This window comes from Puntigrus tetrazona, chromosome 10 (assembly GCF_018831695.1).
Source record: "Puntigrus tetrazona isolate hp1 chromosome 10, ASM1883169v1, whole genome shotgun sequence".
In the NCBI taxonomy this organism is placed as follows: domain Eukaryota; kingdom Metazoa; phylum Chordata; class Actinopteri; order Cypriniformes; family Cyprinidae; genus Puntigrus; species Puntigrus tetrazona.
The window spans coordinates 8,109,025-8,124,485 of NC_056708.1; the positions used below are offsets into that span (position 1 = coordinate 8,109,025).

At 34.8% G+C, this 15,461-nt stretch overlaps 3 protein-coding genes and 1 pseudogene across 5 annotated transcripts in view; 3 read left to right on the top strand and 1 right to left on the bottom strand.

Annotated features, from left to right (window-relative positions):
* cadm2a (cell adhesion molecule 2a) overlaps nt 1–15,461 on the bottom strand; it is a 1,030,129-nt gene that overhangs the window by 106,664 nt on the left and 908,004 nt on the right. The window lies entirely within an intron of this gene.
* LOC122352908 (CD209 antigen-like protein E) lies at nt 1,067–3,183 on the top strand. Its single transcript, XM_043250656.1, has 5 exons — nt 1,067–1,262; nt 1,381–1,566; nt 1,932–2,059; nt 2,640–2,746; nt 2,852–3,183. Exons 1-5 carry the CDS (start codon nt 1,139–1,141, stop codon nt 3,006–3,008), a joined length of 702 nt encoding a protein of 233 aa, XP_043106591.1. The 5' UTR covers nt 1,067–1,138; the 3' UTR covers nt 3,009–3,183.
* LOC122352903 (CD209 antigen-like protein E) lies at nt 3,453–7,765 on the top strand. The gene is made up of 6 exons (XM_043250654.1): nt 3,453–3,651; nt 5,301–5,417; nt 5,550–5,780; nt 6,718–6,845; nt 6,929–7,035; nt 7,127–7,765. Exons 1-6 carry the CDS (start codon nt 3,528–3,530, stop codon nt 7,284–7,286), a joined length of 867 nt encoding a protein of 288 aa, XP_043106589.1. The 5' UTR covers nt 3,453–3,527; the 3' UTR covers nt 7,287–7,765.
* LOC122352907 lies at nt 9,779–10,971 on the top strand (annotated as a pseudogene).

Consider the following 15,461-nt stretch of genomic DNA (forward strand, 5'->3'; position numbering starts at 1 on the left):
TTGCAGGTTCTAGGCATTTTTGGAGAGCCCTTTGGCCTAAGAATAGAATTGTGTTGAGACATTTGCCAAACTTGACAAAATGGTGCTTATGAGTGGATCTGTGAGAAGAGGATCTACCTCTCATATGACTCTAGGAACATCATACAACTTTTGCAAAGCTTTCATAATTAATGATTATGCTATCAGGTAAAGCAGGAGTGTCCAATCCTGTTCCTGGAGGGCCATCTTTGCAGTCAATTTTAGCTTCAATCCTAATTGAGCACACCTGAGCCTATTAAGGCTTTCAGGATTACAATAATTTTCAGGCAAGTGTGTTGAAATGATACTCTGCAGGATGGTGGTCCTGCATGAGCAGAAATGGATAAAAAAATAATACTTGTTAAAGCCTTTAATATCAAGAAATAAAATGAAAATTATTACTTACTCGTCCATTTTTTTTTTTTTGCAATACAATCCTGCACACTTATTTATATAATAGCTGTGAACAGTGAACCACGTTGAAGCAAAAATATCTATATAAAAATGTATCTTTTGAAGAGTCACTTTATTTGTTGATGTTATGATAGATTTTTGTTTTACTGTTATTTTTTAATAAATTAACTTTAATATAATACTATTAGCTGATGCAATTTTTGACCATTCTCTCATTGTTTAGCATCAGTGGTAAGCTTTGTCTCAAATTTTTACTGAACAAAAAAATCCTTTAAAAAGTTAGCCTCCTTAAAAACCGCTGAATAATTCACAGCCACAAAGGCAGGTAAATGCAGCTGATGCTGTAACCGTTATACTATATACTAATCAACATTCCATATTATTAAAATTTATATGCATTTGAACCACATTTAAATGAACAAATTTCAAATTGTGGAAACAACTTACCTCAGAAGGACAATATTTAAAGTTATTTTATGCATAAATATTTAATATGTTGAAACTTTTTTTTTTCTCAGTGTCCTTCTGCAGTGAGTTCCTTTTATGCAAAAATAATTAAAACATTTTCTACAAAAACAGTTCCTTTCTGCATAAATACTGGCCACACAAACATAGATCAGGAGCACAGCTCAGTCCACTCCAAGAGAGAAACTAGGTGACAACAGTCAAACTGTCAGAAATTGAATAGAAATATAGTAAAGGGAAAATGTTCAGAGAAAATGAAAAAAGCATCAGTTGTATCTATGAAAATGAATTAGTTACTAAAGGGAAATTTAAAGAAGAGACCGCGGACAGGAGCACAATGAGAATCCAGTCATCTGAACTCACAGGTAATGAGATTAAGAGTGCATTTCATCACACAACAATTTTTTCTGTTTATAGTTGTTTATAGTGTGCTATGCAAAATGGATAAATAAAGAGAATAAAGTCATACTGGTCTATCTGCAGGACATGATCCAGTGAAGATCAGAAACTACAGATCAGCTGTAGTGTGTTTGGTTCTTCTGTGTGTTCTTCTGCTGACTGCAGTCATAGTGCTGTGTGTCATCTTCACTCAAGAGAGACAACAGCTCATATCCAAGACTGAAAACCTGATCATTGAGAGAGACCAGCTAGGAAATGAACTTCACATTCGTAATAACATTTCTTTAGTCTAGTCTGTGTGTACTATCCACCATATTTTGACTGTAAGAACAGTCACTTGTAAGTTGAATGTGTCTAATTTTGGTATCATCTGCTTCTTATTCTATTATAAACGTCGATTATAAACGACATGGTCTGCAGCACCATCTGTTTTGACCATTTTGCAATACTTATTGTATTATATATTGAAAATTCACTGATAATAGCTTACTTCCAAATTGAGAAAATAAGGTAGATAAAGTACACATTTACAAGTATTGTACAGTTTGGTTGTTTTCTTTCAGTGTATGCAATATATGAGTAAATTACAGACACATGGCAGTAAAAGCTAACAGCTGAACTGGTTCTATTAACAGTTAAATGGACTTATTATCAATCCAGTTTTTACTACATGTCCAGTGAGATAAAGAACTGGACTGAGAGCAGAAGATACTGTACAGAGAGCGGAGCAGATCTGATCATCATAAACAACAGAGAGGAACAAGTAAGTGAACGATTTCATTTTATGTGAGTTTAGTGGGCTTCGTTTATTAATCTAGCGTAGAAACAAGTACACAGATTAACTTAAAAGTTCCCGTGTGATTCATGAAACATTTGTATGCTGCATATTAAATAGCACACCCCCTAAAAACAACCCAATTCAGAAGCCTTGTCCCAAGAGTTTACACAAAAAACAAACCCGGTAAAAAGGAGGATATAGTCTCATGAAAGACATTTATCCCACTCTTGAAACACCTGTTAACCTGGTGACTGCAAGCTATTCCATTAATTTATGTATGTGAAATAATGGCAAATATTTTTTTTTCTTATGTAGCCTAAACAATACTTTACTCATGCTCCAGAGTCCACAAAAAACATGTCCAATGATGTTTATTGGACCGTTCACACCCACATTGATAAATTGCAAGTTTTGTGAAGAAATATGCCACACACTGACTTTTCTGTCATACATTTTGTAAACGAGGCCCAGAGTGTTTAGCAGTTAAATGACAGATGTTCAGAGAAAATGTGTCCATTCCCTGTATATGATACACTGTAAATGTGTAATTGTTTAATCTGCTCAGGATTTTGTTAATAAAATGTTTGGTGGTACTACAGCCTGGATTGGTCTGACTGACGGTGATGTGGAGGGCAGGTGGAAATGGGTTGATGGCAGCACACTGACCTCTGGGTGAGAAATCATTGAACTGAACTGATTATTATATAATAAATGATTCTCATAGTCAGTATCATATCACACAGAAAGCAGCACTTAACACCTAATGCTGATCTGTAGTTACAGCTCCTGGTGGCAGGGAGAGCCACATGGAGGAACAACAGAGAACTGTGCTGTGACTGTATATAATGATTCAAGGTGGCCCACTTTGTTTGGGTGGTTTGATGTTCAGTGTATTTATGGTTACCAATGGATCTGTGAGAAGAGGATGTCATAACCCACACTGTCAACATGACTCCAGACATTTGTTTAATCTGACCAGAAACACCTTGTGAGTAAAACCCCACAGAGTATTCTGAGTGAGATTCCAGTCTTCAGTTATTATTTGAATTGAAAACTCAAAGCTTTTAAAATGAATAATTAAATAAATAAAAATCACTGAATCATTTGTACATATGTTCTTTTTTAAATAATTGTTCCCAAACACCAGCCAGCATCAAAATATTCAAGCCCTTGAAGACTTTATACCAATACTACTTAAATCATTTGAATTTCCACGAACACAATCCAAACTGTTGAAATGTCTTTATGGTGATGTTCTGCAGCAAGTTGAAGTTCCTTTATGCATCAATAACATTTAACATTTACATGAAACAGTTCCTTTCTGCATAATTACATGCTACACAAACGCAGATGAGGAACACTAAACGGTCCACTTCAGGAGAGCAACTGATGTTAGTTTGTTGGCATCTTAACAAAACTATCGGAAAGTGAATAAAAAAATAGAAGAGAGAAAATGAATGGAGAACATGGACAAAGCGTTGATGATATCTATGAAAATGACTTTGTTGCAAAGGGTAAATTTGGAAGAAAGATCATGGATAGTAACACAACGAGAATCCAGTCATCTGAACTCACAGGTACTGAAATTGAGAATGCATTTCATCACACAATATTATAGCACAAATTTGATAAAACAGTTCATATTCATGAATTGGATATTTGAATAGAGAGAGAAAGCAGCTAAAACTGGAGAAAAATGATCTTGAGAGTTGTCTTGGTGTGTTACTTTGTTCTTTTTTAATAGTTTAGTAGTAACATATTATACGATAAAATTATATTAGCTGCGCTTTCTCGCTGTCCCCTCTCCGACACACACACACACACACACACACACACACACACACACACACACTGCAGTTCTACATAGCCACGCCTCCTGCCAGTCACTCAACATATCACTTATTTCATCTCATTCACCTCAAGCAATTTTTAGTTATTGTTACCAGCACTAAATTCTGATTTACGTTGGGTCACTATTATAGTGCTAATTCATATGGGCCATACCCACCGTTGAGGTCTCCGAGGTCCAATTAAAAGAAATTGTAAAATAGTTATCTTTAATTGTACCTTGGTACTGCAAGGATAAAAAGCCAAAATAACATCACATCTTCACATCTGAGATGCTTTAGCTGTAGGGATGTGTGAAATATAGTCTGCTATTGAGTATTTTGCAAAAGCAATTTAACACACTCATACAGAGCACAGGCATACATTACATCAAGACTAGTGCACATGCGCTCAATGAACAAAAAGTTACTTAAGAGACTTACGTCTTTGCTCTTGTGCTTTTAACAAAGTCTCTTTTGAGTCTCTGAGCAACACGATGGTGCTTCGTTTCTGAATGAATCAACCATTTGAATGACTTGGTTCAATCGCAATGACTCACTTATTAAGAGTAATTTGCTGCCATCATTTGGTGGTTTTAAATTTCACATTTAGAATTTTCATGTTTTAAAACGTTTCAAATATCAGTAAGCTATTTTTAACGCTTTATGTTTAATACATCAAAAAAAGTATTTATGCATTTATAACTGCAGTTAAATGCATTCATGTCTTGGATTAAACAATACATCTAAATGTCACTTCAGATGCAGCTTCTGTTGATTTCATTTGCTTGGTAACAGCCCAAATGTCTTCTTATTATATTTCACTGATTCAATATAAGAATTTGACTCAAAAGATAGTGGACACTTAAAAAAATGGTTTCATAAAGGTAAAAATGCCCATAAAACGTAAAAATCAGTTTAAACATGTTGGAAAAGTCTTAAATTAAAAATGTGAATTAACTTAAATGTATTAAAGTTTACAATCTACATATTGGGGCCTCTGTATTTACAAAAACATGCTCATGGCCTAGTTTAACACTATTAATGATTCAATACATTCAATAAGTTTGATGTGGCAGGGGGGGGTTATATGACTACATTTAAGCTAAGCTCCGAATGTGTATAATGTCTGGCTCTGCCCCTGAGTGAAAGGTTTTTTTTTTACCCTTCCAGAAATGTCAGTTTTGGAAAGTTTGAGTTTAAGATTTTGAACAAATCAAATAGTGGCAGGTTTTTGAAAAGTCTTTACACTTTTGACAGAACAAACCACCCTGTGACAGTCTGATTTGAGCTAAACATCTGTACATATAAATATTTGAAACAAAAAGCCTACATTTAGGTTATATTTTACAATGCTTTCATCTTCGCTTCAATGCTTTCAACTCACAAAATGGACACAGGAGCAAGACAAAGGAAGACAGATGATCTCTATGAAAATGCTGATGCTATGAGAGGTAAAATCACAATGGAGACAAAAGACTCAAATACGAGGAGAATCCAGCCATCTAAACACACAGGTACAGAATGTAATACCTTTCCTCACAAAGAATAGTCACACAGTTAGTCACCTTCAAAGAGACAAAGCGGTTATGTACCTGTACTGCATTAAATACTTGAGAAGGGAATAACATTGTGTCTGTGTTCTTTAGGAAGTGAATATGTGAAGATCAGAAACTACAGGTCAGCTGTAGTGTGTTTGGTTCTTCTGTGTGTTCTTCTGCTGACTGCAGTCATAGTGCTGTGTGTCATCTTCACTCAAGAGAGACAACAGCTCATATCCAAGACTGAAAGCCTGACCGATGAGAGAGACCAGCTAATTCACAGGAACACAAACCTGACCAATGAGAGAGACCAGTTAAGATACCAACTTCATTATTATGGTAAAGTTTCTTTATTTGCAATCCACCTTATTTTCTTAATGTATTTGTAAGTTGACTGTCACCTTCCACTGTTACCTGCTTTCCACTTATTGTTTGCCACCTGAAATGAACTACGTAATAGTATACTAAATTGTACAATGTGTTATGTTTGGGTAATAACCAGATATACAACCTACAAAAAAGTTAACTGAAGTTACAGCCTAACTTTTTTGTACATAGTGTTCCTATTCATTATAGGGGGAATAATATGCGATGTAGAAGTAACAACCTATAAATTTACAAATCTGTAAACGAAGGGGTACTATTCTTATTGTTATTCTCTGTTATGTATGGCCCAAACATGTCATGTTTAGGAGTGATTTAGAAAGACAATATATACTTTTTAATTATATTATATATATATATATATATATATATATATATATATATATATATATATATATATATATATATATATATATATATATTTTTTTTTTTTTTTTTAACCATTTAATAATAATAAAGGTAGCATGATGGAGATTACTGAATAACAAAACTGGACATCTAGTCAAATGAGTTAATGTGCTTCTCTTATAATTCACAAACATATTTATCTATTTATCTTAATAAAGCTTATTTGTCAATCTCAGCTGAACCACACATATCAATATCATATACATGTATATTGTAATTATGAACAAACTGGTCTTTAGCACCTTTTCTGTTTAGGTTTATTATTATTCTTGTTATTTTCGTACAGTTAATGAATCAGTAGTCTCATACAATCACAGAATCTTATGTTCACATTATGAAATGTACTGCGCACATTTTTAAATCATGATGCGGTTAAGTTGGGTTGTGTATATAACATAAATAATATGATTAACTATTAGAAGTTACAGACAGATTAGTCTAAATGGGAATAAAAAGCTATCAGCTGAACTGGTTCTGTTAACAGTTGGATGGACCTGCTTTCAATCCAATTTTTACTACATGTCCAATGAGATAAAGAACTGGAATGAGAGCAGAAGATACTGTACAGAGAGAGGAGCAGATCTGATCATCATAAACAACAGAGAGGAACAAGTGAGTGAAATTGTGAGACGTGAGATGGTCAGATATAATGTGCCTGTTTATGATATAAATCTGCAACTTTTTCATCTGCTCAGGAGTTTGTTAAGAACATTTCTGGTTCTGCTATAGTCTGGATTGGTTTGACTGACAGTGATGCGGAGGGCACATGGAAATGGGTAGATGGCAGCAGAATGACCTCTGGGTGAGAAATCACTGAACTAATTATAATCTAGTAAATATTCTTACAGTCGGCATCATAGCACACAGAAAGCAGCACTAATACTGATCTGTAGTTTCAGCTCCTGGGTGTCTGGAGAGCCAAATGGAGGAACATCAGAAAACTGTGCTGTGACTCTAGCTGTGCCTCATTTAGTAGGGTGGTGTGATGTTACATGTTATGGAGCTTTTCAGTGGATCTGTGAGAAGAGGATTTCACAACTTACACTGCAATAGAAACATCTCACACCTTTTTGGTTGAACAGTACAAAACATTTGTAGTAACTGATTCTAATGTAATGCAGTGTTTCTCAGCCCAGAACTACACATTTTGCATGTCTGCTTTGTCAGATGTTCATCTCATGTGCTGAAGTTTCTTCTCATGAGCCGATGAGATGAGTCAAGTGTGATAATTCCTTGAACACCTTAGTATTAGAAGTGTTCAAGGAATCCAGAAGTGTACCTCATTTGACCAGAAATGCCTTGCTGTGAGTGAACGGCACAGAGTATTCTATCATGTAAGATTTCAGTTTTCAGCTATTATTTGAATGTTATTCAGTTATACATTACCAGTCCTTGCCAAACACTCCAATATTTTTTGAATAAAGGTGGTAAAAAGAAGGCTGCAGCGTTATAGTTGATCTCTGATTTTACTTTAAACTCCACTAATATTTGTGACCTAAGTGTTTTCTGTATCTGATGATGATGCAGGGAATTCTGATTGAACGCACATGTATATGGGCCAAGGTCATCAAACAAAATATGAGTTTTTAGCTTCTAAATAAAATATGCATATGGAATGTGTCTGTTAAGTAAGGGATTATATACATTATGCCTTAATTAACAGACACATTTCATATGCATATTTTCAAGCCCTTCAGTCTTATACAGCTGCTGATAAGCCAGACTGGCTTTATTCCGAGATAACAACCTGCTGGATATGCATTATTCAGCTTATTATTACACTGCTTTTTGAAACAAAATAAAATAATAATTAGACAGGAAACATTTATCTTTTTTGTAATCGTCGAGTCACCCTCTGTCCACTGCTGAAAACTTCCATATATGTTAAAAGTTAATGTTGTCCTCCATTTTAAGCGCTTTTAAGCGCTTTTTGTCCTCCATTTTAAGTCTGTGTAATTAATAAGCCTGTGTTATTAATTTTACTGGTTGTTATCTGAAAATACCCTGGCAAATGACGACTAACCAATCAGAATCGAGTATTCCATTACGTTGTGTAATAATATGATATAAAAACATAATTAAACATACTCATCCATTTTTTTATAGTTTTTTTTGCAATATGAGTCCTGCTCACACTTCTTCGCATAATAACAGTGAATAGATGCTATGAGGTTTTTTGCAGTCGTTCAGGTCTAGGTTCAGCAATGTTATGAAGAATGAATGAAGAATGAAGTACTGACTACCTGAAAATACTGAATTATCAGGTTATTGCATTAATGGATTTTTCCTTCCCTGATGGCACGGCATATTCCAAGATGACAATGTCAGGAATCACTGAGCTCAAATTTTTAAAGAGTGGCTCAGGGAGCATGAGACATCAGTTTCACACATGGATTGAACATCACAGAGTCCAGACTTTACCTCCATTGATAATCTCTGTGATGTGAGAGATCTGACTCTCCCATCATCATTACAAGATCTCGGCGAAAAAATTAATACAATTCTGCATGCGAATAAATGTTGCCCTTGAAGCCAAGAATCAACCCTTTCCAAAAACCTGCCCCCCTTCATTACTGTTGCTATGCTCTATGTCCATTGTGCTCTCACACCACACATCATGTTCTCACGCAGGGACAAATACTTTGTGGTGCAAAGAGGAAACTGACAACAAGCTGGCAGACAAGACAGAACTGGCTACTTCTGGTATGAAGCAAGGTCTCTAATTTTTGTCAAAATGTGTCATTTTGGTTTTTTTTAAGGAATTCCAACAATAAATAGCATTTTGTGGCTCTTTAATGTGTCGTGACAAATTGCTGTAGGGCTTCAGACCAAGCAGCACTTGAATTGGTCTTTTCGTATTTAGTAAAAACAAAACAAAACTGTAAATATGAATTTAAATTTAAGAGCACTGAAATTGTTCTATACTCTTCTGTCTGATTTGTTTGTTGGACATTTGTTGGCTGATTCAGCATTACAGCTCATCAGATCGCCTGTTAATCAAGCTCTTTGCAAAAGGAAAGGATAATAAAGTGTGAATGTCTACAGTTAATTTTCACCTCTACACCTTCAGAAAGCCCCCCTCCCTCATTTAGTTATGTCTTCTATGACAAGTTTTATTAATAATATGACTTACGGAAGGAAATTTTGGAGCCAAAAGTACTTTTTGACCTTTCAGAAATGTTTGTTTTGGAGAACATTGGAAATAATTTTGAATAATAAAACAGTTCCAGGTGTAATTATTAAACTTCCGAAGGAACAAAGCCCTCTGTGACATACTAAAGGTAACCTGGACTTCCTGTACATATAAATGCTTGAAATATTTCCACACATCAGGTATGTGACAAGGTCTGCCTCGGAAAAGCTTCTGTTGTTATTTACTCGTTATCTATATTTGATAGTTTTTTCTATATATATATATATATATATATATATATATATATATATATATATATATATATATATATATATATATATATATATATAAATACATTTAGGTTACATTTTAGAACTCTTCAGTGGAAGTATTTGTAAGTGAATGGCTCAGAAAATGGATACAGGAGAGAAACAAAAGAAGACAGATAACATCTATGAAAATGCCGATGCTATAAGAGACAAAATCCCAATGGAGATAGAAGACTCGAATACAACAAGAATTCAGCTGTCTGAACACACAGGTACAGAGTTTAATAATTAATGCTTTTCCTCATGAAAAATAATAGCATATACAAGTCTTTAAAAAGAGAGAGAGATCAAGTATGTGCTTGTGCTGCATTTAATGTTAGCAAAGGGACTAACATCATGTCTGTCATCTTCAGGAGGTGTTTCGGAGAAGATCAGAAACTAGAGGTCAGCTGTAGTGTGTTTGGTTCTTCTGTGTGTTCTTCTGCTGATTGCAGTCATAGTGCTGAGTGTCCTTTCAGGAGACAGAGACTGGCTACTAAGCAAGAACATAAACCTGACAAATGAAAGGGAAAAATTAATATACAACCTGACTAAACAAAGGGATCAGTTCAATCAGGAGAGAGATGAACTTTGGAAAAATCTTTATAAAATGGGTAATTATAAATAATTATGTTTAAACAAGAACAACGTTTTAGAGCATACATTATATATAGTTCAATTTGTCTTCACAGTTGGATGGAGTTACCATGAATTCAGTTATTACTACATTTCCTCTGAGCGGAAGAGCTGGTTCGAGAGCAGAAGTTATTGTACGGACAGAGGAGCAGATCTGATCATCATAAACAACAGAGAGGAACAAGTGAGTGAAAGACTGTGTTTGTGTTGTTTATTTGAATGAATGATGAAATGCTTCTTGTCAGTTTATAATAGAAATGTGTTTTTGTTTAATCTTCTAAGGAATTTGTTAATAACATTTCTCGTGGTGTTTATGTCTGGATTGGTCTGACTGACGGTGATGTGGAGGGCACATGGAAATGGGTTGATGGCAGCACACTGACCTCTGGGTGAGAAAACACTGAACTGAACATTATATAATAAACGATTCTCACAGTCAGTATCATATCACACAGAAAAGTCTAACTCTGATCTGTTGATGCAGGTTCTGGGATCCTCGAGAACCCAATGGACAAAGAGCAGAGAACTGTGCTTTGACTTATTCATCAGTATGGGCTGATTATCCATGTAGTGCTCTTTTTCTATGGATCTGTGAAAGAGCATTTTAAGTTCATGTAATAAAATTTTCACATAAGAACAGCTATATATAAGGAATTTATAAATAAACTCTCCATCATCAAATGATCAATAGAATCATTTACAACACCAGTGAAGTGTAAGTGCCAATGCACACTAGCGTAGCTACAAGTACGATGCTACAAGTGCAAATCGCATTCTTGTCAGATTGATTTTTCATCAGCTGCTGTTAGTCCCACCAACAATGTTGAGTTTACAACCTAAGGAAACCTCTGAGGCAAGCGTGATGCATTCTTTGTAGAAAGAAACGCAGAGATACCACGACAAACTGCATATTTGCGTCTGCACACATTCATGCGCTCTTGAAGAGCTAAAGCTTACCGCAAAGCCCCAGCAAAAAGTAACCATTTATGTGTCTGGAAAACAATAGGAAGATATTTGAATTTACTAATAAACTAGAATCCGTGTTGCAAAGATGAATTTCCTCAGACGCGCCTCTAGAGAGAAGTCATATGTATTAAGATTAGAATGAAAGTTTTTTAGCTTTAGGTAATTTAAAGCTTTCTATAGATATACTGTAGTTATCAAGTCTTATTTCGCTCACTTTAGCTTTCTAAGTACTAATGAAAAAACATTATAGCAGTAAAATGCATGTTAATAAGCTCCTAATGTAAGTTAATGTGTTGCCATTTGGTTTTGGTTTGTATACAAATGTAAATACATTTACACCCACAAACACATCTACCCCCATACATAATTGTGATAGGTGACTAGTTTAAATGTAAGATATTGCTAAATACATTATAGTCATTTTTATTTGTAACTTTTATTTTAGAAACTCACATGAGATCAAAGCAACCAATCAACAATCCAAATCAATTTCCGACCAACAAAATCAAGTCCTGTCGAACATTTTTGCTTGTTTAAAAAGCCGTTTCACTCAAACATTCATCACGATAGGAAAGGAAAGAATACTGCAGCAGGACCCGATGTCACATGATTTCATTTCCACGCACTGACCACAGGTTTGGTTCTCACTAGATTTAAAAATAAGGCAAGCGCTGGTTGCTTAAAAACATCTATGCAGGAACAAGGAACTAAATGGTCTTATGTCAGAGCAAAAATGTCTGAAGATATTTTTTACAATGTGAACTGAATCTGAGAGAATGAATACAGCCAGAGCAGAGATGACAGCGTTTATCTCTGAGAATGTGGGCCGTGTGAAAGTTAATCATTTAATGTCGTGTTTGTGGTATTCAGCTTTAACAGCATAAAGCTTTTAAAATATGGCCACCTATTTTTGTGTGAGGAACAAGGTTCTTCACATTATGTTTTCACACATTTACCTATTATTCCTGTAAACTGAAGCATGATTTCTTAATGACTCACAGAAAGGCAATTCTCTGCCGATCTATCAGTCAGCATTGCGTGATTTATGATTGGTAAAGTAGCATCAGTGGATAAAAACAATTCAGCAGAGGCAGTAATACGCAAACCAGAAGCTGAGAATCTCCCATCCCCCACTGAATTGCACCCTGGGTAGCGAGCGATACGTTTGAGAGGAAGATATGTGGTGCTTATAAACAAATTAATGCCCACTGCATGTAAAACACTATATGTGTCTGCAGATGAGGCCCTAAAACATAAAATAACACACAAATACAGTAGCAACGACATGACTGCTTTTCTTTGTATTATAAACACACATATTACATGTCATTAAAACAACGCAAAAGTAAAAACATAAAAGAGTGTCACAAGATATGCCAAACTAATAAACTAATTCCAATTAAGAAAAACCTCTTTTGACCTTTTTTACATTTGGGTCTAGTCGCGTTTGGGGAAAAAAATTCCATTGAAAGATGCGTTTGTGGTGTTTAGCTGCTGAGCAATGTTTATATTGTTGATTTATTATATAAAATGAGACAACCAAATGAACAGAGGACTGTGCTATGACTAACAAAGTACCCTAAATTAATAGGGTGGCTTGATGTTAAATGAAATGATGCTTATTAATGGATCTGGGACAAAAATAAATACTCGTTGCCATTGCGCATCTATTGTACATCTTCAACATGAAAATGTGTGTACTGTTTATCGGCGGCCACCTAACTGTTGTATTTAGCTTAAATATCATTCATAGACTTAAAAACGTATGTATAGTTATTTCCTATCCACCTTATTTTTTAATATTTTAAAGTTGAATGTGTCCCCTTTCGCTGTTACTCATGTTCCGCTTATTATTTGGGTAACACTGTTGATTACAACCCACAAAGAACTATGCAAGTATACTGAATTTACATAAAAAAATACATGTAGGTAAAAGAGAACAAAGTGTATCATTTGGTTAACGGTGGAATACCACTATCACCAAATAACTTTACATGATATACCATCAACGTTCAATGCATTTAAAGCAAGTATACCTCTTTCTAGCTGTACGCAGAAAAAAATAAAATAAAATAATAAAAAAAAAAAAAAACATTTATATTACTGTATAGGTCTACTATAATGTTTTATAGCAAAAATGAACATGAACAGTTTCTGTTAACAGTTGGATGGACCTGCTATCAATCCAGTTTTTACTACATGTCCAATAAGAAGAAGAGCTGGGCTGAGAGCAGAAGATACTGTACAGAGAGAGGAGCAGATCTGATCACCATAAACAACAGAGAGGAACAAGTGAGTGAAAGACTGTGCATTTTATGTACATGCAAACTACACATTTTGCATGTCTGCTTCGTCAGATGTTCATCTCATGTGCTGAAGTTTCTTCTCATGAGCCGATGAGTTGAGTCAAGTGTGATAAATTACATGAAGTGGAACTCCAGAAGTGTGCTTCACTTGACCAGAAAGGCCTTGTGAGTGAACATCAAAGTAATCTATCACGCAAGATTCCAGTCTTCAGTTATTATGCGCACATTATTCAGTTATACATAACCAGTCATTGTGAATCACTCCAATACTTTTTGAATACAATGAAGGTGGTGAACGGAAAGGCTGCAGCAATATAGTTAATTCATCTCAGGTTTGGTTTGTAAACATTTTTCAAAGGTATAAAATAAGTGCAATGCAACCATCACGCAAACATACACCTCGGATGAAACAAGAATCTGATCATAACAACTCTTTGTAAGAAGTAATAAAAAAACAGCTCCTAAAACAGCATCTAAGAAGCACAGAGCCAACTCTATTACTATTACCAACAATATAACAGGTCTGTACTTGGCTCAGCGCCGACCAGTGAATGCAGATTTGAATTTAGCAGCTGATATGACGGGCTGAATGATTGAATCATACGGATGTGATCATATTAAATATAGAAAATGTTAACCAGTTATTTTGTTGTTTTTTTGGAAGCTGTGTTCAAAAACCACTTAGCTCAAAAATATAAGATTTCACTTTGAATGGGAATTACGTCATGAAGACCAATGATAAAAAAAAACCTTGCTGAAACTTGCATAAACCCAAAAGTAAGAATTTAAATGGTCACCACTGGCACATAATGCAACAAATATTAATAAAGTCAATAAATTGTACTTACTAATCTCTGAGTAAAAATAAGTTTAAGTCAATTTTAAACCCACCTATAATTTGGCTCTAATTCTCAAGTAAAAATGCACTGACTCAAACGAAACACAAAAATTGTAAAATCAGCATGACAGCTCATTACCACCATGTCTGTTAACATCACGAAGCTGGTCATGAACTGATGCCACAGTGCTTCAGAACAACCGCACTGTGTGATAAGCTGAAAAAGCATTTTAAAATGAGTATACGCACTGAATATCGTCTTTACAAGTAATTCATAAAATAATTTATTCAAATGATTAATTTGGTTCTACACTAGATATTGTGCCGCTTAGTGGGATTGAAAGAGCACACTTGATAATGTACGCTATATTGTAGTTTCAGGCACAACCAGAAACAGTGCGTTTAAAGCTGTTGAGTTTTCTTCTAAACATTTAGCAGATGAGAACAGCTCTGTCCTGCAGAGGAATGCTTATGAACATCCTTCAAATTCTCCAGTGTTTCTATATACAAGTTTGATTTTACAAGATATTAAATTTGCACACTCAATGACCCACAATGTAGGCTGATGGTAAAGTGAGAACATTTGTTTTCATAATAATCACAGTTTAATTCATATATTGCTAAAAGTCTAGTCATGTTTGTATGCTTATAGATTTACTTTATAGATGGTTCTAAACTTCAGTGTCTCATGTCATGTTTTTGTTTTCACACATTGACCACAACTTTGTTTCTCTTAGTACTTAAAGAAGACCCGCTGACTACTTAAACACATCTATACAGGAACTCAATGTTTAATGTTAGATTGCTAAAGAGCAAAAATGTCTGATGATATTTATGATGATGCCATTGGGCCAAAGACTGAGGAAATAAAGAGAGAGCAAATGGAGATGACAACGGTTATCTATGAGTGTGGAGACTGTGTGAGAGATCATGACTTCAAGCCAGAGACAGAAATACACCAAGCACTGCAGAGTACAGGTGATAAATTCATTTCTTTAATTAAATGTTTCAGTTTGAACACGTCCAGTCATTTAACCTCAT